Below are 20,430 nucleotides of genomic sequence, written 5' to 3' on the forward strand. Positions count from 1 at the left end.
TCTTTGCAAATATTAAACCAGTTGTACTGGTAATGCAGTGTTTTACTTAAACCCGACGAATATAAAAATAAGAAACTAAATGGTGTAGAGATGAAAAAAATGGCATAAAATGAACAAAGAAAATTAATATAACAATAATGAAAGAAAATTATGATAAAATATGACTTAAAGATTTTTATAACATCATTTCACAGTACTGTACATTTAGCCTACTCAACATACAACCAAATCGTGTTACGACCGGTCTGTCGGAACCAATCATGGTCGTAAGTCGAGCACTATAGCTGTACTGGGAATATCCTTCCTCATGCAATAATTAAATACCTATATTTTCTCCAATATTTTTACAAGTCTTTTTAAAAATATTTAATCCAGCTAAAATGTACTTTATTATATAGTTAGCTGTATCAATACCATTTGTTGAATAATCACCATTCCCCCACTGATCTGAGAAAGATCCCTACCACCAGAAATTACTGTAGTTTCCACTGCTTTCCCATGAGCTCCAATACCTGGTAAAAAATAACCCCTCACTACCTTTGTTTTTCAAAATTTTCTTGTTCATAATCTTGCCTGTATGATTTGCTATGCTCAATAAATATTTATTGACTTAATGGAGGAAGTGAATTTTACAAAATACAAATTAACTATATAATAAATTCTTCAAAAGTCTCATGGGTATTTGCATGGAATTACATTAAAAATTTTAAATCTCTCCCTTCAAGTCTTTTAATATTCAAGTATGTTTTCTTTGTAAAGACCTCTTATATTTCTTAATAACTATTCCTTGTTTTGGACTCCATTTACAGACAAGAGAAGTGGTCTACAGTGTGAGCTCTCAACTCAGATTGCTTAACATCTGACCTAAACTCTAACCCTACTAGCTGTGTGAATGACATTGAGTCAGTAACTTAATCTTTCCAAGCCTCAGTTAGTCTTATCATAAAATGGGGATGAAAATAATATCTACCTAACAGAATTGTTGTGAGAAGAAAATGAAATAATGTATGTAAAATGGTTTACAAAGTGACCAGCAGAGAGGAAATAGTCAATAAATGTTAGACAATATAGCCCTGGCCGGTTGGCTCAGCGGTAGAGCGTCGGCCTAGCGTGCGGAGGACCCGGGTTCGATTCCTGGCCAGGGCACATAGGAGAAGCGCCCATTTGCTTCTCCACCCCTCCACCACGCCTTCCTCTCTGTCTCTCTCTTCCCCTCCTGCAGCCAAGGCTCCATTGGAGCAAAGATGGCCCAGGCGCTGGGGATGGCTCTGTGGCCTCTGCCCCAGGCGCTAGAGTGGCTCTGGTCGCAACATGGCGACACCCAGGAGGGTCGCAACATGGCGACGCCCAGGATGGGCAGAGCATCGCCCCCTGGTGGGCGTGCCGAGTGGATCCCGGTCGGGCGCATGCGGGAGTCTGTCTGTCTCTCCCTGTTTCCAGCTTCAGAAAAATGCAAAAAAAATAAAATAAAATAAAAAAATAAAAAAATAATAAAAAAATGTTAGACAATATTATTAATAATGAAATTAATGAGACCATTCTCTAATTATATTTTCTAACTACTTATTGCTATTTGCAGGAAAGTTGCTGATATATTTTTATTTATCTGTATCCAAATATATCCCCTGAACTTTCTTCCTAATAATTTTTCAGTTAATCCCCTGAATGTAAAATCTACTCGCTGCTTTAAATTAAGAAAAAAAGGCCCTGGCCGGTTGGCTCAGCGGTAGAGCATCGGCCTGGCGTGCAGAGGACCCGGGTTCGATTCCCGGCCAGGGCACATAGGAGAAGCGCCCATTTGCTTCTCCACCCCCACCCCCTCCTTCCTCTCTGTCTCTCTCTTCCTCTCCTGCAGCCAAGGCTCCATTGGAGCAGAGATGGCCCGGGCGCTGGGGATGGCTCCTTGGCCTCTGCCCCAGCGCTAGAGTGACTCTGGTCGCGGCAGAGCGACGCCCTGGAGGGGCAGAGTATCGCCCCCTGGTGGGCAGAGCGTCGCCCCTGGTGGGCGTGCCGGGTGGATCCCGGTCGGGCGCATGCAGGAGTCTGTCTGACTGTCTCTCCCTGTTTCCAGCTTCAGAAAAATACAAAAAAAAAACAAAAAGTAAATAAATAAATTAAGAAAAGAAAGAAGTCACAAAATATATTGACAAGAGTTTTAAAATGTTTCCAAAAATAATAAAAGAAATGACTTTAATATTTTCCACCTGACCAGTGGTGGTACAGTGGATAGAGCACTGACCTGAGATACTGAGATCCAGGCTCAAAACCCTGAGGTCATCAGCTTAAGTGTAGGCTCATCAGCTTGAGCGCAGGCTCATCAGTTTGAGTGTAGGATTGCTGGCTTCAGCATGGGATCATAGATATGATCTTATGGTCTCTGGCTTGAACCCAAAGGTCGCTAGCTTGAGCAAGGGGTCAATGTCTCAGCTAGAGCTTCCAGGTCAAGGCATGTATGAGAAGCAATCAATGAACAACTAAAGTGCCACAACTACAAGTTGATGCTTCCCATCTCTCTCCCTTCCTGACTGTTCTTTTTTTTTTTTTGTATTTTTCTGAAGCTGGAAACGGGGAGAGACAGTCAGTCAGACTCCCGCATGCGCCTGACCGGGATCCACCCGGCACGCCCACCAGGGGCGATGCTCTGCCCCTCCGGGGCGTCGCTCTGCCGCGACCAGAGCCACTCTAGCGCCTGGGGCAGAGGCCAAGGAGCCATCCCCAGCGCCCGGGCCATCTTTGCTCCAATGGAGCCTTGGCTGCGGGAGGGGAAGAGAGAGACAGAGAGGAAGGAGGGGGTAGGGGGTGGAGAAGCAAATGGGCGCTTCTCCTATGTGCCCTGGCCGGGAATCGAACCCAGGTCCCCTGCACGCCAGGCCGACGCTCTACCGCTGAGCCAACCGGCCAAGGCCCTGACTGTCCCTTCTTACCTCTCTCTCTGTCTCTCTCCCGCTAAAAATAAAAAAGAAAAATATTTTTCCAACAGTACATATAAGACGTTAATTTATGGTCTCTAGCTATCAGGCAACAAATTATTCAATAAACTGTGTTGAAACAAATGACTGGTGCCCTGGCCAGCTGGCTCAATGGTAGAGCATCAGTCAGCATGTGGCTATCCAGGTTCAATCCATAGGGCACACAGGAAAAGCGACCATCTGCTTCTCTATCCCTTTCCCTTCCTCTTTTCTCTCTCTCTTTTTCTCTCTTTATTCTCCTCCCACAGCCATGGTCCTATTAGTTTGAGTACATCGCCCCTGGGAGCTTAGGATGGCTCCATGGAGCCTCCACCTCGGTGGCAAAGAATAGTTCAGTTGCAAGCATGGCTTCAGATGGACAGAGCATTGCCCCTAGACATGGGCCGCCAGGTGGATCTCCATGGGAGATGCGGGAGTCTGTCTCTCTATCTCCTCTCCTCTCACTTGGAAAAGAAGAATAAATGAATGAATGAATGAATAAATAAATAAAACAAATGATTGTTTATATAAAAAACATTTAAATTGGATCCTCAATTCAAACTATATGCCATTATAAATACCAGAAAGAATAAATCAAGGCTCAAAATCAAACCTTAAAAATTTAACGACTACTCCTAGCAGCATTATCTATAATAGCAAATTTAAAAATAAAAATAACTTGAAAATAACCCAAATGTCATTTTAAGTAACTGTCATTTTAAGAAAATGTACTTAACCTGCCCAGACGGTGATGCAGTGGATAGAGCATCAGACTGGGACACAGAGGACCCGGGTTCAAAACGCCAAGGTCACTGGCTTGAGTGCAGGCTCACCAGCTCAAGCACAGGGTCACTGGCTTGAGCCCAAAGGTCACTAGCTTGAAGCCCAAGGTCACTGGTTGGGCCCAAGGTCACTGGCTTGAGCAAAGGGGTCACAAATTCTGCTGTATCCCCCAGGTCAAGACACACATGGGAAAGCAATCAATGAACTAAAGAGCTGCAACAAAGAATTGATGCTTCTCATCTCTCTCCCTTCCTGTCTGTCTGTCCCTTTGTTGTCCCTCTCGTTATCTCTCTCTGTCACACACACAAAAAAAAGTACTTATTTATTACACTTATTGTTTATTGCCTGCCTTCCCCTACCCAGTCACCCCTACTCCCAACCCACATTAAAATATAAGCTCCATAAGAGAAGGGACTATTTTTTGCTTTCTTCACCGATATATTCCAAGAGCCTATACCTCTCAAAGCATAGCAATCAATAAATATTTGTTAAAAGAATTGTTCATCAACAGGGGAATAAATAAGCTGCTGTATATTCAGATGATGGAATCCTACAGAGCAGCAAAAATGAACAGTTACATACATCAGCATGGATCACTCTCAGATACTAAGTGAAAAAAGCTTCAGAGTAATATATCTAGTAAAAAACACAAAATTATAGGAAATATGTAGTGTTTATGATAGAGTTTCCCAACAGTACATCCAAAGAGGGGCAATTGGGGCTTTATTTTGAAAAATATTATTTATAAACACACAGTTATTCTATATAAAAATACAGTTTTTTGTATTTTTCTTTTTTCTATCTTATAGTTTGCAAAAGTTAATCTATTACTGTAATAAATATATCTGGTGATTACTTTAAAAAGAAGAAATACCTCCATACCAACTCACTTGAAAAAAAGAGGAAGAAAGCCCAATCACAAAATAAACTATTTCACAGTCGTAAAGTCAAGTCAAACATACCTATGAGTTCAGGTGGGTTTCTTTCATTAAACCGCTCACACAGACGAATAAATGTCTCAGTATTCTCAGTTGTAGGGCACTCACCATGTCTAGTAATATGAAAACATTTTTTTAAAAAGAGATTACACATGTCAGCAAAAGTTTTCAATATTAAAGAATCTTAATGCATGACTTACCCTTTACACTGAAGTTTTATATATTTGATTCCTTCTTTTTCTATGTCGTTTCTGTCATAGAACCTTGAAGTATTTGTCAAGTCCACCAACAAGCCCATTTTAACCTTATTTAAAAACAAAAGAACAAAAACAAAAAAGGGCAGGTTTACTAGTAAGTGATTTTGATGCCAGTACTCCAGTTCATTCGTCTACACTGCGGGATTATTTACACTCACTGTGCCAATGAACTACTGATAACGTTTCACTCAACCAAGTCTTACTCAAGGCACTAGAACTTAGCAGACAATAAATGAAATAAGTCAACCGCCAAACTAATGATGGAACAAGAACATAAGCAAAACAGACTCCATTTCAACACCACCGAAGTCTAACTAAAAAAAGCAAGCACTTAGTTTTCGGCATCTGCCTCTCCACCTATGATTTATTAGACAAGAAGTTAGTGCAAGGGGTAGTATCCATCTGAAATTCCCCTCAATCTAAACAAGTTCCAGGCACCCCTCAGCCCAGCATTCCAAGCAAGCATCACTACATCACATGTTAGGCAGTTAAATTCTAATGCGAGGATAGTATAGGAGTAAAAATTGTGTACAGCCGAAATTCCCTTATAAACCCCTTAAATAATTAGTAAAGAACAGAACACATGGCTGTATTTTTACATCTCACTGAAGACTTAATCCCCCCCTCACAGTCAGTTTTTCTTGGATTGAAACAAAAATCATTATTTCTTCTGTTGACTGCCGACATTGTTGGCTTGTGTTCATGGGCCATGTGGTTTGAAAAATCTTTAACAAAAATCACATTCAGCCCAGCAAGACAGTCTCACTAAGAAATGCAAACCTAGCCCTGGCCGGTTGGCTCAGCGGTAGAGCGTCGGCCTAGCGTGCGGAGGACCCGGGTTCGATTCCTGGCCAGGGCACATAGGAGAAGCGCCCATTTGCTTCTCCACCCCTCCGCCGCGCCTTCCTCTCTCTCTCTTCCCCTCCCGCAGCCAAGGCTCCATTGGAGCAAAGATGGCCCGGGCGCTGGGGATGGCTCTGTGGCCTCTGCCCCAGGCGCTAGAGTGGCTCTGGTCGCAACATGGCGACACCCAGGAGGGTCGCAACATGGCGACGCCCAGGATGGGCAGAGCATCGCCCCCTGGTGGGTGTGCCGGGTGGATCCCGGTCGGGCGCATGCGGGAGTCTGTCTGACTGTCTCTCCCTGTTTCCAGCTTCAGAAAAATGCAAAAAAAAAAGAAAAAAGAAAACAAAAAAAAAAAAGAAATGCAAACCTGAACTAAGCCAAGAAAAAAGGTTAATCACACACATCTTCCACCTCGTTCTAAAGTCTATATCCTGAGAAGAATGGCAAGAAAAATAATCTGTACTTTCTAAATTGTGATTTTTCTCTTTTGTTGTTACTGCATTTAATGATACCTATTGTTGGATTTGCCTTAAGGAAACTGATCTACATAATGATTCGACTCCATTTTTACAGGGAGAAAAATGACAAAAACATTTAAATTTCACACATGATGAAATAGACAAAATTGTGTGCTTCCAAAATATAACTAGTGGCCATAATGTGCTCGACTGATTTTTCCAGATTCCTGAGTTCATGTATTGATGAAAGACGGGTCTATCAATCAGGGGAGTTCTTCCTTAAGGAAATGTATGTTTGATGGTATTTTCTGCAATTTGCCACCCCTAGGCCTACTTCTCTTCTCTTCCTACATAGCTTATGCAGTGATCATAATTCCTTCAGAAAACATACACTACTAAATACAAAGATTTAGATACCCATATTACAGCTTCTCAGTGAGTTAGAATTAGAATCCATGTCATTTGTCTCCACATTCAAAATGAAACGTGCATAAAAAGTAGGCTGAGCAAACAATACATTTCCTAAATACATAGGAATACTTTAGACAAGAAAACTGAGAAAGTGTGCTGTGTGATTTAACTGCCCTGAGCCCCATATGTACATATATGTATACATAGCAATGTATGTGTGTTAATCTTGTCTGTGGATAATGTGTTTTTATGTGAATATATCTGTGTGTATAACATACACACATCCATTGGGGAGAATAAACATACAGTGCAGTATACAGAAGATGTGTCATAGCCTGACCAGGCGGTGGTGCAGCAGATAGAGCTTCGGACTGGGATGCGGAAGATCCAGGTTCAAGACCCCGAGGTCACCAGCTTGAGTGCGGGCTCATCTGGCTTAAGCAAAAACTCACCAGCGTGGACCTAAAGTCACTGGCTCGAGCAAGGGGTTACTTGGTCTGCTGAAGGCCCGCAGTCAAGGCACATAAGAGAAAGCAATCAATGAACAACTAAGGCGTCGCAATGAAAAACTGATGATTGATGCTTCTCATCTCTCTCTGTTCCTGTCTGTCTGTCCCTATCTATCCCTCTCTCTGACTCTCTCTTGCTGTCCCTGTAAAAATAAAATAAAATAAAATTAAATAAATAAAAAGATAATAATACAAAAGAAGATGTGTCATGGAATTGTGCACCTGAAACCTGTATGGTTTTTAACAAAAACCAGTGTCATCCCAATTAAGAAAAAATAGAATAACATATACACATACAATTATTATTATATATACATATGTATTTTGCATAATTAATAACCTCAATCCATGAGTAGAGATAATAGATTACCTCATAGAGTTGTTAAAGTCCTTACTCTGTACCAGGGGTCCCCAAACTTTTTACACAGAGGGCCAGTTCACTGTCCTTCAGACCATTGGAGGGCCGGACTATAAAAGAAACTATGAACAAATCCCTATGCACACTGCACATATCTTATTTTAAAGTAAAAAAAACAAAACGGGAACAAATACAATATTTAAAATAAAGAACAAGTAAATTTAAATCAACAAATTGACCAGTATTTCAATGGGAACTATGGGCCTGCTTTGGCTAATGAGATGGTCAATGTACTCCTCTCACCAATGAAAGAGGTACTCCTTCCAGAAGTGTGGTGGGGCCGGATAAATGGCCTCAGGGGGCTGTATGCAAGTTTGGGAACCCCTGCTCTGTACCAAGCACTAATCTACATGCCTTACATCACCAATTTTATTTACAAATGAGGAAACTGAAACATGAAGAGATTATGTAACTTGGCCACAAAGCTGTATGTGGCAAACTGGAATTCATCCCAAGATGGCTTCTAAACCCAAGTTCTTAGCTCACTGCCTAGGAAATATTTAACGCTTTATAAATGTTCACTAAGACTTTCAATACAATTATTGATAATGGAAATAAAAACTAAAAATTTGTAACTAAGCTAAAGTAAAATATATTAGCAAATAAAGACTCAAAACTATACCAAGAAAATGGATGAGTAAAAAGTTTTCAAAATCTAAATGGTAACTCTTCCATCCCATGATAGGAGCCTTGCACATAATTGGTACTAATATTTGTTGAATATACTAATAATAGACTACAATAACAGACTCTAAAGAGTATAAAATAAAAAAGAGTCATAAAGATTAATGTTATGAGCTGAGTTATGTTCCCTAAAAATGTAGTCAAGTCCTAACTCCCTATAAATTTGACCCTTATTTGGAAATAGGGTTTTAACATCTTTGCAAATCTAATCAAGAAAAGATGAAGTCATGCTGAATCAGGGTGTCCTTACATGAGGATAATTTGGACACAGATACACACAGGAAGAATGTCAACAATGAGGCAGAGACAACTGATGGAGCTGCAAGCCAAGGAATGCCCAAGACTGCTAGCAATCCCCAGAAGCTAGGAGAAAAGCACGGAAAAGATTCTTCCTCCAAGCCTCCAGGAAGAACCAACCTTGCTAACACCTTGATTTGGAACTTCCAGCATCAAAACTGTGAGAGAATAAAGGTCTGGGTTTTTTTAATTATTTTTTAATTTATAGTTGACATACCATGTTATATTAGTTTCAGATGTACAACCCAGTGATTAGGCATTTATATAACTTATGAAGTGATCACCCCGATGTATCTACTGCCCATCTGACACCATACATAGTTATCACAATCTTATTGACTCTAGTCCCTATGCTGTACTTTACATCCCCATGACTGCCTACCAATCTGTACTTCTTAATCCTTTCACTTTTTTTATCCATCTCCCCAACACCATCCCATCTGGCAACTGCCAAAATATTCTTGTATCTATGAGTCTGTCTCTGTTCCGCTTATTTATTTTTAGATTCCATATATAAGTGAAATCATCTGGCATTTGTCTTTCTCTGACTTATTTCACATAGCACAATACCCTCTAGGTCCATCATGTTGTTACAGACAGCAAGATTTCATTTTTTTTAATGACTGAATCATATTCCATTGTATATATGTACCACTTCTTTATCCATTCATCTATTGATGGACAGTTAGAGTGCTTCCTTATCTTGGCTATTGTAAAGAATGTAGCAATAAACACATGGATATAAATGTCTCTTCAATTTAGTGTTCTGGGTTTCTTTGGATAAACACCCAGAAATAGAATTGCTGGATCCTTGCCCTTGTTATAGCCTTTGCTTTAAAGTTTATTTTGTCTGGTATAAGTATTGCTACCCCATCTTTTAATTTTGTGTAGTTTCCACTTCATAAAATATCTATTTTCATCCCTTTACTTTGTGCATGTCTTTCGATCTGAGGTGAGTCTCTTACAGACAACACATGTTAAGGGTCTGGTTTTGTTATCCAGTCACCGTATGCCTTTTGATTAGCACATTTAACCTATTTACATTTAAAGTAATTGTTGATAGATATGTATTTCTTGCCATTTTATTATTCATAATTTTTTTCCTTCTTCATAAAGACCTTGTAACATTTCTTGTAATACTGATTTGATGGTTAGGTTATTCTTGGCTGGGAAACTTCATCTATCCAATTCTAAATGATAGCTTTGCTGGGTAGAGTAATCTTGGTTGTAGGTCCTTGCTTTTCATCAATTTGAATATTTCATGCCAATCCCTTCTGGCCTGCAAAGTTTCTGCTAAGAAAGCACCTGATGGTCTTATGGGAGTTCCTTGTAGGTAAGTACAGGAGGTCCTCAGGTTACGATACCGTTCTGTTCCTACGACAATGACATAACCCAAATTTTGGTGTAAGTCAAAACACACCCTAGCCTCACACAAATGAGACACTTGCACTTTTAACAGTCCAAAATGGCGTAGATAAGCGTACCAGGGGTCGCCAACTCCCTCACTCATCCGCTTCATTACTGTTTTCTTCCGCCACGTACAACCAAACTAGTTAGCCCATGTAGTTCATAAGTACGACACTAACAGTGTAAGCCAAAACACTCACATCTCAAATTTTTTTAAGTTTTTACGGGTGTGAGCTTCATAAATCCAAAACGCCATTTGTTGAGACCATCATAACCTGAGGACTCCCTGTAACCACTTTTCTCTTGCTGCTTTTAAGATTCTCTGTTTGTCTATAATCTAAAGTTCTGTTGTTTTAAGCCACCCAGTTTGTGGCAACTTGTTACAGCAGCCCTAGGAAACTAATACAATCAGTACAATGTCAGAATAACATAAAAAATTAGTTTCATTCAGGAAAACAGTTTGGCACATTCTTGTAACATTAACCATACACTCAGCAATCATACCCTTGGGTACCTGTCCCAGAAAAAATGAAAACTATGTATCTGTACATGAATGTTCATGCAGCTTTATTCACAATACCCACAACTGGAAACTATTCTCTTGTTAAATGGTTAAATAAATTCTGGTACATCCATAGACCTGAACAATATTCAGCAATAAAAAGGAACAAACTTTTTGTTGCTAGATGCAACAACTTGTATAGACTACAAGGGAATTATGTTTAATGAAAAAAGCCAATTCCAAAACATCACATACTGTTTTATTCCATTTATATAAAATCCTCAAAATGATCAAACTATAAAGATGCTAATCTGAACAGGGTTGGGGGTAGGAAGGAGTCTAAAACAGCTCTGTAAGTACTACCATGACTCTATACGTTGGTTCAAACTGCAAAGAGCTATATACGCATATACACAAATGAATGCACATAAAAACTGCTAAAAACTAAAAATAAGGTCTGCAATCTACTCAATGGTTCTGTACAATGTTAATTTTCTGCCTTTAATATTGTACTACAACTACATAAGATGTCACCATTAGAAAGAAACAGGGGAAGGGTTCATAGTACTGTGTACAATTTTTGCAATTTCAAAATAAAATGTTTTAAAAGAAAAAAATAAGCCACCAGCCCAGGCCAGTGGCTCAATGGATAAAACGCCTAACCCAGGGGTCAGGAACCTTTTTGGCTGAGAGAGCCATGAATGCCACATATTTTAAAATGTAATTCCATGACAGCCATACAACGACCTGTGTACATTAGGCATTATCCAATAAAAATTTGGTGTTGTCCCGGAGGAGGACAGCTGTGATTGGTTCCAGCCACCCGCAACCATGAACATGAGCAGTAGGAAATGAACGGATTTCCTACATGAAAATTTCCTACATGAGAATGTTTTATATTTTTAACGTTATTATTTTTTTATTAAAGATCTGTCTGCGAGCCAGATGCAGCCATCAAGAGCCACATCTGGCTCGCGAGCCATAGGTTGCCAACCCCTGGCCTAACCTGTGCACCAGTGGTCGTGGGTTCAACCCCCAGTCAGGGCACATAGGAGAAGCAATCAATTAATACAAAACTAAATAAAACAACAAAGTTGATGCTTTTCTCTCTCTCTCTCTCTTTTTCTCCCCTTTCCTTCCTCTTTCTCTCAAATCAATGGGGAAAAAAATTTAAGCCGCATGAAGAACGAAAGAGAAATAAAGCATATTAAATGATGATCAAAAATATTTTGTTTCTTACCTTCAGACTCTTTAGATAATCTGAGAGCATACTGGGATGGAACCGATTTTCTTCAGCAACTTGACTATCATATCTTGGTCCTAACATGGTCTTCAGAGGTAAGAATCTTCCTAAACAACATGAAGATGGGAAACAATTTTCATTTTTTTAAAAGAGGTCCAGGTTAAAACTCTATAATTAGCAATTCTCAAAATCACTTTCTTAAATTATTTTAAATGAACTGCTCATGAAGCATTCTCAATCTAAACTATACTTTTAAAAGATGCTGCCTTGGAACTTTTGAGAACAACTTAAGTTCTAAAGTTTTGAGAACAGCTTAAGTTCTAGAAATTGACAAGCAAATATACAGCAAAAGAGAAATTACCAGGTAATAGAACTTCCATAAAGACTCTTAAGTTTAGACCCTGGCCAGTTGGCTCAGTGGTAGAGCATCAGTCTGATGTGTGGAAGTCCAGGGTTCAATTCCTGGTCAGAGCACACAGGAGAAGCACCCATCTGCTTCTCCACCCTCCCCCCTCTCCTTTCTCTCTGTCTCTCTCTTCCCCTCCCGCAGCCAAGGCTCCATTGGAGCAAAGTTGGCCCGGAAGCTGTGGACAGCTCCATGGCCTCTACCTCAGGCGCTAGAATGGCTCAGATTGCAGAGCAGCAGAGCTATGCCCCAGAGGGGCTGAAAATCACCCCCTGGAAGATCGGGTGTATGTGGGAGTCTGTCTGTCTGCCTCCCCCCTGCTTCTCACTTGGGAAAAATACAAAAAGAAAGAAAAAAAAAGGCTAAAACTCTTAAATTCTAAACCACTACATTAAAAAATTACTACCTTAAAAGCTTTAAAAATATGGCACTAGAAAACTGATAACAGAGTGAATTAAATCAATTCTTTCAAATTCCTTATTATACCTTTTTAATATGAGCTTGGAACTCTCTCCATCTTATGGACCTTACCTTACATCTAAGGATAAGTATCATGCTGAGAATTATGCTAACCAAAATCATTCTCCAAACAACTATCAGTGATCATAACTTCAGCAAGACTAACTGATCTTTTTGGTCTTTTATTCTGAATCACAATATAAGCATAGGAGAAGTTACCTTATATAATAAATTTTTAAATCACCCATTTTAACTAATTTATCTTTTTAAAACACAGTAAAACAATAAGAATTAATATCTACCTAAAATAATATCTCAGTGAAATTTTAACATCTATCCAGAGGCTTTAACCTAAATTTCATAAAAATAACTTTAAAATTTTTATTTTCTACAAAACCACTCAAGATTACCAATAACCTCCACACTGCTAAATCCAGTGGTCACTTCTCAGTTCTTAAACAACGAATCACTTTTTAATTCAAGAGGGAGCCCCTGATTCACAGTCACTTGGCATCCCAGATGCTACATCCTCCTGGCTTTCTTATCTCTCTGGCCTTTCCTTCTCAGTCTCCTTTACTGGCTCCTCCTTATCTCCCTGAGCCCTCTATGCTTTGTTCCAGGGCTCTCTCCTTGGACCTCCTTTCTACCTACACTGATTCCCCTGGTGTCTTATTCAGTCTCCTCCATTTAAAAGTCACCAATGTACTGATGCCTCACAAATGTCTATCTCCTGAGGTCGCCGGTTCGAAACCTTGGGCTTGCCTGGTCAAGGCACATATGGGAGTTGATGCTTCCTGCTCCTCCCCCTTCTCTCTCTCTCTCTGTCTCTCTCTCTCACTCCTCTCTCTCTAAAAAAAAAAATCAATCAAATGTCTATCTCCAGCCCAAACCCCTCCCTTAACGCTAGCAGTTATCACTGCCTACTTGACTTAGTCTCTACTTGATGTCTTACCAACATCTCAGACATGATATCCAAATCTGAGCTCTCAATATCCAAACTCCAAAACCTGCTCCTCTCATAGTAACATAAATTTTTGTTAGCTCAAGCCAAAACCTTTAGAGTTGGCCTTGAACCTTCTCTTTCTCACACACTGAACATCCAATCTATCAGCAAATCCTATCACATCTATATTCAAAATAAATTCAGAATCTGCCCTGGCTGGTTGGCTCAGTGGTAGAGCGTCAGCCTGGCGTGCAGGAGTCCCAGGTTTGATTCCCAACCAGGGCACACAGGAAAAGTGCCCATCTGCTTCTCCACCCCTCCCCCTCCCTTTCTCTCTCTCTCTCTTTCTCTCTCTTCCCCTCTCGCAGCCACAGCTCCATTGGAGCAAAGCTGGCCCGGGCGCTGAGGACGGCTCCCTGGCCTCCACCTCAGGCACTAAAAAATGGCTCTGGCTGCAACAAAGCAAAGGCCCCAAATAGGCAGAGCATCGTCCCCTAGTGGACTTGCCCAGTGGATCCCAGTTGGGGTGCATGCAGAAGTCTGTCACTGCTCCCCCTCCTCTCACTAAAATAAAATTTTTTTTAATTTATACAGGCCCTGGCCAGTTAGCTCAGTGGTAGAGCATCAGCCCAGTGTGTGGAAGTCCTGGGTTCTATTCCTGGCCAGGGCACACAGGAGAAGCACCCATCTGCTTCTCCACCCTTCCCCTCTTCTTTCTTTCTATCTCTTCCCCTCTCGCAGCCAAAGCTCCACTGGAGCAAAGTTGGCCCGGGCGCTGAAGATGGCACCAAGGCCTCACCTCAGGTGCTAAAATGGCTTCAGTTGCAACAGAGCTATGGCCCCAGATGAGCAGAGCATCGCTCCCTTGTGGGCATGCCCGGTGGATCGGTCGGGCACATGCAAGAATCTGTCTCTCTGCCTCCTTGTTTCTTACTTAAGAAAAATACAAAAAATGAAATAAAAAATTTTTATATATTTCCAGAATCTGACCACTTCTCACTACCTCTACCTTTATTTCACCTAGATTATTACATTTCATTTAGTTTATCTAACAGCTATTTAATGAACGCCTATTATGTACCAGGCATTATTCTAGGGGTATGGAATACATTAATAAAAAGAAAAAAAGAGGTAAGAATCCCTGATAGCACTTACATACTTCTGGAAAAATATAAACCATAAACTTATTATAAACATAATAAATAAGCAAATAATATGGTATATTAGAAGACTCATCCCATTAGATGGTTGGATCTCTCTCTCCAACCATCTACCTAACTGTTCTATTAATTCAAGATAATTCATGTGTCAGCTACTCTGGGAAGTCTTCCCTGATTCCCTTCCTCCTCCTCATCTCCTCTTACCCAACCTCAAAAAGAGAATCAGGTCCATTACCTCCGGTATCCCATAATTTATTCTATAATACTCATTATTGCATTTATTACAACAGAACTGTGTTTTAAAATAATAGTTTGCTATTCCCCTAAGACTATATGCTGGCCCTGACCAGCTGGTTCAGTGGATAGAGCGTCAACCTGGCATGTGAACATCCCAGGTTCAACCCTCAATCAGGGTTCACATGAGAAGTGACCATCTGCTTCTCTTCTCCTCCCTCTCCCTCTCCTCTCTCTATTCCTCTCCCACAGCCAGTGGCTAGATTCGTTCAAGCGTCAACCCTGAGCACTGAGGACAGCTCAGTTGATTCGAGCATCGGCCCCAGATAGGGGTTGCCAGGTGGATCCTAGTCTGGGCACATGCGGAGTCTATCATCCCTACTCTCACTTACAATAAATAAATAAATAGACTATACACTTTAAAGATTAAGGTGAGGGACTGTATCATAATCATCTCAGTAGTCCCAAAGAGTAGCATAAAGTCAACATTCAAATATTTCCTAAGTAAAATGACTTCAAAGTTACCGTCACTATCACAAGACTGTCTGGTATTTATATGCCCAGTTAGTTCCTAGTAAGTCCCTTACCCATGGCAGGTACAAAATAATTTCATATTCAATGACCTGTAAGAAATAAGAAGTTTATTTTCTTCAAAGTATTCACTTGAAATCTATCACTCAAAAGGGGGAAAAAGAATTTTTCAGAAATAAAGCTTGGCCCTCTCTACAGGAGCTCTCTCACTGGGAGTCTGGTTTAATTAGAAAAGGTGAAACAGATTATATATAATTAGCACCATCTTCTTTCTGATTCAGGAAAGTTATGAACTTGTAGTAGTAATAAAATGTATCCTAATGTTTAAAGTGAGAAAATTTAAGCAGGCATAATACATTTTCCTACATATGCAAAATATTAAAGAAATTATACAATAAGCATGCTTATTATAAATCAGAAAAAAGTGGGGGAAAGAAGGTAGGAAATGAGAATGGGAATGATCCCTCATTTTTCACTAAAGCTTACAAAAATATAGTTAGTATTTCTTACTCTGCCATTATAAAACACTGCTAACTCCTCATTTCCCATTCCACAATGTGGCATGAACACTTCTAGAACATAGACAAAACTTTAAGGGGAATTCAGGAAAACATCAGGAATTTTACGTTGCATTCACTTTACTTTCTAATAAGCATCACAAGCTGAAGCACTATTGATTACTAAGGAAAGACCCAGTTTGGTTGTCAGGAGGCCTGGGGTTCTGTCCAGAGACCATCATCAAATAGGTGCACTTAGTGGCTTGTTCAACCACAATAAGTGAGAATCTAGCTTTTGGGGGCCAAAATATTTCAATACTAAAGTGGAAATAATTTTTATTCTTGACCTTTCATTCCCAGCAGAGGAAGGGAAAAAAGATATACAACTCTTGTTTCCCAGAGAGGCATAAAACTGCCTGTAGCTCAGTACCTCACCTGCTGCAATCAACCCCCGTCAGTGTTATATCTGTCCCCACTTTTAATCTAACAATAAGTTGGTATTTTAATATTTGTCAATGGCATCCTGCAGACTATGTTAAAATTCTGATTTTTAAACTATTTTTCTAATTTTAAAAAAAATCACTTTGACAAGAACTTCTTTATGATTTTGTTTTTCTCACAAATCAATGTAGCAGGTAACTAATGAAAGGATCCAGAAAATAAGCTCCAGCCTAAAAAAGAAGCCAGACATCCAAGTTTAGATGATTGTCCATAAAGTCATAGAGAAAACCACATGTAAAAAGAAAGGATTCAATATTAAGTTAGAAGTGGTAAGGGGAAAAAATTCAAAATTGCTGGAGAGTAAGAACTAGAAAGAAAATGTAAAGAATTGTGATCAAGCCTGACCAAGGCAGTGGCACAGTGGATAAAGCCTGGGACGCAGAGGACCCAGGTTCAAAACCCTGAGGTTGCCAGCTGGAGCACGGGCCCACTGGCTTGAGTGTGGGATCACAGACATGACGCCATGGTCTCTGGCTTGAGCCCAGGGTCACTGGCTCTGCTGTAGCCCCCACCCACCTCCCACCGCCATCATGGAACATATGAGAAAGCAATCAATGAACAACTAGGAGCCACAATGAAGAATTGATGCTTCTCATCTCTCTCCATTCTTGTCAGTCCCTATCTGTCCCTCTCTCTGTCTCTCTCACTGTCTCTGTCACCAAAAAAAAATGTTATTTTGTTTTTCATTAAAGAACATTTCCTCATCCAAAGACTTGCTTAAATTATATTTCAGTAACACTTTTATCCATCATTTATATGGATCTTTATTGACTAAAGATTTTATATAAAATGTGAAAAAAGCTGACAAACTAGTAGAATCAAAAAGCCGAAATAATCTCCTCTTCCAACAATTTTATGTAAGTAGACAGACATAGTATAGATATGTACTCATAGCCCATTAAAAAGCCCTTTACTTTTTGTTTCAAAACACCCTTCTAGAAAAAACACACACCCAATAAAAGACTTGTATTTACCATATACAAAGAACTCTTAACAACTCATCCATAAGATAACCCAATTTTAAATCCCACAAATGATCTGGACACATCCCAAAGAAGATAAATGAATTGCCAAGAAGCACATGAAAAGATGCTCAACATTAAACCACAATAAAATAATACTAAATACCCACTAAAGTGGGTAAAATTAAAAAGCCTGATCACACCAAATGTTGGAGAGAATGTGAAGCAAATATAACTCTCATATACTGTTGGAGGAAATGTAAAATGTTAAGACTGGAAAAAGAGTTTGACAGTATCTTAAAATGTACACCTACCATATGATCCATTCCTATTCTAGAGATTTACACAAGAGAAATGAAAGCATATGATCATACAAAGAATTGTACATGAATGTTCATAGCAAGTGAATTTGTTGTAATAGTCAAAAACTGGACACAACCCAAATGACCAGAAACAAGTGAATGAATAAATTGTCATGTGTCCATACCAATAGAATACTACTCAGCAGTAAAAAGGAATGAACTATTGCTACATACAAGAACATAAATAGGTATCAGAATAATAATCCTGCGTGAAAAAAGCTAGAAAAAAGTACATACCAAATGTTTCCACTTATTTAAAAAACATATAGAACATACAAATTACCTTATAGTGACAGAAAGCAGATCAGTGGCTCCCTAAAGAGGGAGAGGTTGCAAAAGGGCGGGAGGAGATTCAGAGGTGATGGGTTATGTTGACTATCTTGATTGTTGTGATGGTTTCTTGGGTTGTTTCATATGATGTGTGTGCATATAGTCAAAATTTATCAAACTGTACATTTTAAAGTTTATTGTATGCCCAACTCAAAAAAATGGGAGGAAAATCCACATTAAGTCATTTTTAAAATGTTTTAACCTCGTCTCTTGTCGATCCATTACATCGCAGAAAACTGCCCCTCTTTAGTCCTCCTCCATCTCAAGACCGATGCTTGTCCCTTCCCTTCCTAACCCTGAAATGTTCACAAACTTCCCAGTAAGCTTCAAAGTATTGTCACCGTACTCCTGGGTCCTCAGCTCCTGCCACACAAACCTCGCGTCTACCTTCCCGTCGGCAATACGTAGCCTTTCCGGACAGTGACAAGTGCCTCCATCCACCGACCCACCCCCTCCAGTCTACGTTCCCAAAGACTCACCCACGAAGCTCCATCGCACCGAGCGCATCCCGATCCTGAAATACCAGTAACGGGCACGCAAACACTGACAGCTGCACCCCTCCGATGGTCCACCACAGAAGCTGCCCGTGCGGGGAACCCGACTGGCTTACCTGCCACCGGCTGGCCGCGTCTCGGACAGTTGAGCCAGCGCGGCGGGATCTTATTCTGAGCCATGACTTGAGGCGGTGCAGAGCTGCCCCCTCCGCCAACGCTCGCCGCACCTCCGCCGCTGTCTCGCGGTCTGACCCGCACGGGAGCTGCGAAGCACCCGAATCTCGGCAGAGGTGCAGACCTCTGCCGCTCCTCCCCGGATAACGTCAGGGTCTGCGCGCCACTTTCATTCAGGATCAACTCCACCGCTCTAGGCGAGCCCACAATGCACTGCTACTTCCGCCCCAAAGGCCCCGCCCCCTGCTTTCCGAGGTTAGAGGGGAAGCTCCGCGGCGGGATGGGGCGGAGTAAAAGCCTAGCCGACTGAGAGGATTGGGTTTTCTCTCGCTCCGCCCCACCGAGAGCCCGGCGCGCGGGTAAACAGCTTTGCGCAGGCGCAGTCGCCCTCGTTTAGGGCTGGCTAGTAGCAGGTAGTAAGTAGGTGGAAACCCCCAAAAATGAAAAGAAGTTAAAACCGTTTCAATGCGTGTCCGCAGCTTTCCTAACGGCATCGCTTTTACTTAATGAAAGGGCCTTCCCACCGTTATCACGGCTCAAGAGCCCGATCGCCCTATTTCGGCCAAGCTTGCGTCCTGGATGGATCTGGGTTTGATTTGGAATTTGGGAAGTTTTCCCTGACTTGGGGCAAGAGAAGAAGTTTAAGAGAATTTTAAGGGCGAAGGATTTTTCTAGGGAGTACCCCAAATGAAGGCTTTCTCTTCGGAGAGGTACTTCTGCAGATCCGTGTAATATCTGAAATTAATCCAAAAACATTTGTTAAAAGTTTTGTAGGCCCTGGCGGGTTGGCTCAGAGGTAGAGTGTCAGCCGTGCGAGTGTAAGTCCCGGTTCGATTCCCGGTCAGAGCAAACGGGAAGGGACCATCTGCTTCTCCCTCTCCTTTCTTTCTCTCTCCTTCCTACAGCCAAGCATCCATTGGAGCAAAGTTGGCCTGGGTGCTGAGGATAGCTCCATGGACTCTGCCTCAGGCGCTAGAATGGCTCCGCATGCAATGGAGCAATGCCCCAGATGGGCAGAGCATCGCCCCCTAGTGGGCTTGCGGGGTGGATCCCAATTGGTCGCATGCAGGAGTCTCTGTCTCCCTGCTTCTCACTTAAGAAAAATACAAAAAAAAAAAAAATTTGTTTGGAGCAAAGTATCAAAGCATATTTGGGAAGCTTAGACTGTGGGAGTCGCAGTGTATCACTAGCAAAGGCAGGAATTATCCAGTGGAGTACGATATGTGGCGCTGTTCTCCTTTGCCTTACCAAATGGTCTTTCCCTTCCAGTGAACCGGGGCTGATTAGAAGCATTTTATAAAAGCCGTCTGGTTGTAGGACTTCCTTTAGGTACATACTAGGTTAAGTTAATGTATTAAATATAAAGCTGGATGATGGCAAGTTAAGCGAAAATGCACTGTTTGAACTGCAAGAGTGTGAAGTTTGGGGAAATATTTCTTATATTTAGAAATTAAATTTAACGGGGTAACATTGGTTCATAGGAACACACAGGTTTCAGGTGTACATCTCCATGGTATATGATGTGTGCCCATCACCCAAAGTCAAACCATCTGTCATTGTATATTTGGCTCCCTTTAACCCCCAACCACCACTACCCTCCTACCCCCCTGACTGCTTATGTCTATGAGTTTCAGTTTTTTATCCCATATATGAGTGGAGGGATATATTTAAAGAGT

General features: G+C 40.9%; 1 protein-coding gene across 1 annotated transcript in view; it reads right to left on the reverse strand.

The window, feature by feature from the left end:
• Nucleotides 1-18,974, reverse strand: part of RNGTT (RNA guanylyltransferase and 5'-phosphatase) — a 284,204-nt gene extending 265,230 nt beyond the window's left edge. The window contains exons 1-4 of the mRNA XM_066254248.1: nt 18,697-18,974; nt 11,699-11,808; nt 4,870-4,973; nt 4,694-4,782 (exon numbers count right to left, since the gene is read on the reverse strand). Coding sequence (XP_066110345.1) covers nt 4,694-4,782; nt 4,870-4,973; nt 11,699-11,808; nt 18,697-18,760 — 367 coding nt within the window. The 5' untranslated portion in view covers nt 18,761-18,974. The remainder of the gene's footprint in view (nt 1-4,693; nt 4,783-4,869; nt 4,974-11,698; nt 11,809-18,696) is intronic.
• Nucleotides 18,975-20,430: the final 1,456 nt, after the last annotated feature.

This window comes from Saccopteryx bilineata, chromosome 1 (genome assembly GCF_036850765.1).
Source record: "Saccopteryx bilineata isolate mSacBil1 chromosome 1, mSacBil1_pri_phased_curated, whole genome shotgun sequence".
NCBI classification, from domain to species: domain Eukaryota; kingdom Metazoa; phylum Chordata; class Mammalia; order Chiroptera; family Emballonuridae; genus Saccopteryx; species Saccopteryx bilineata.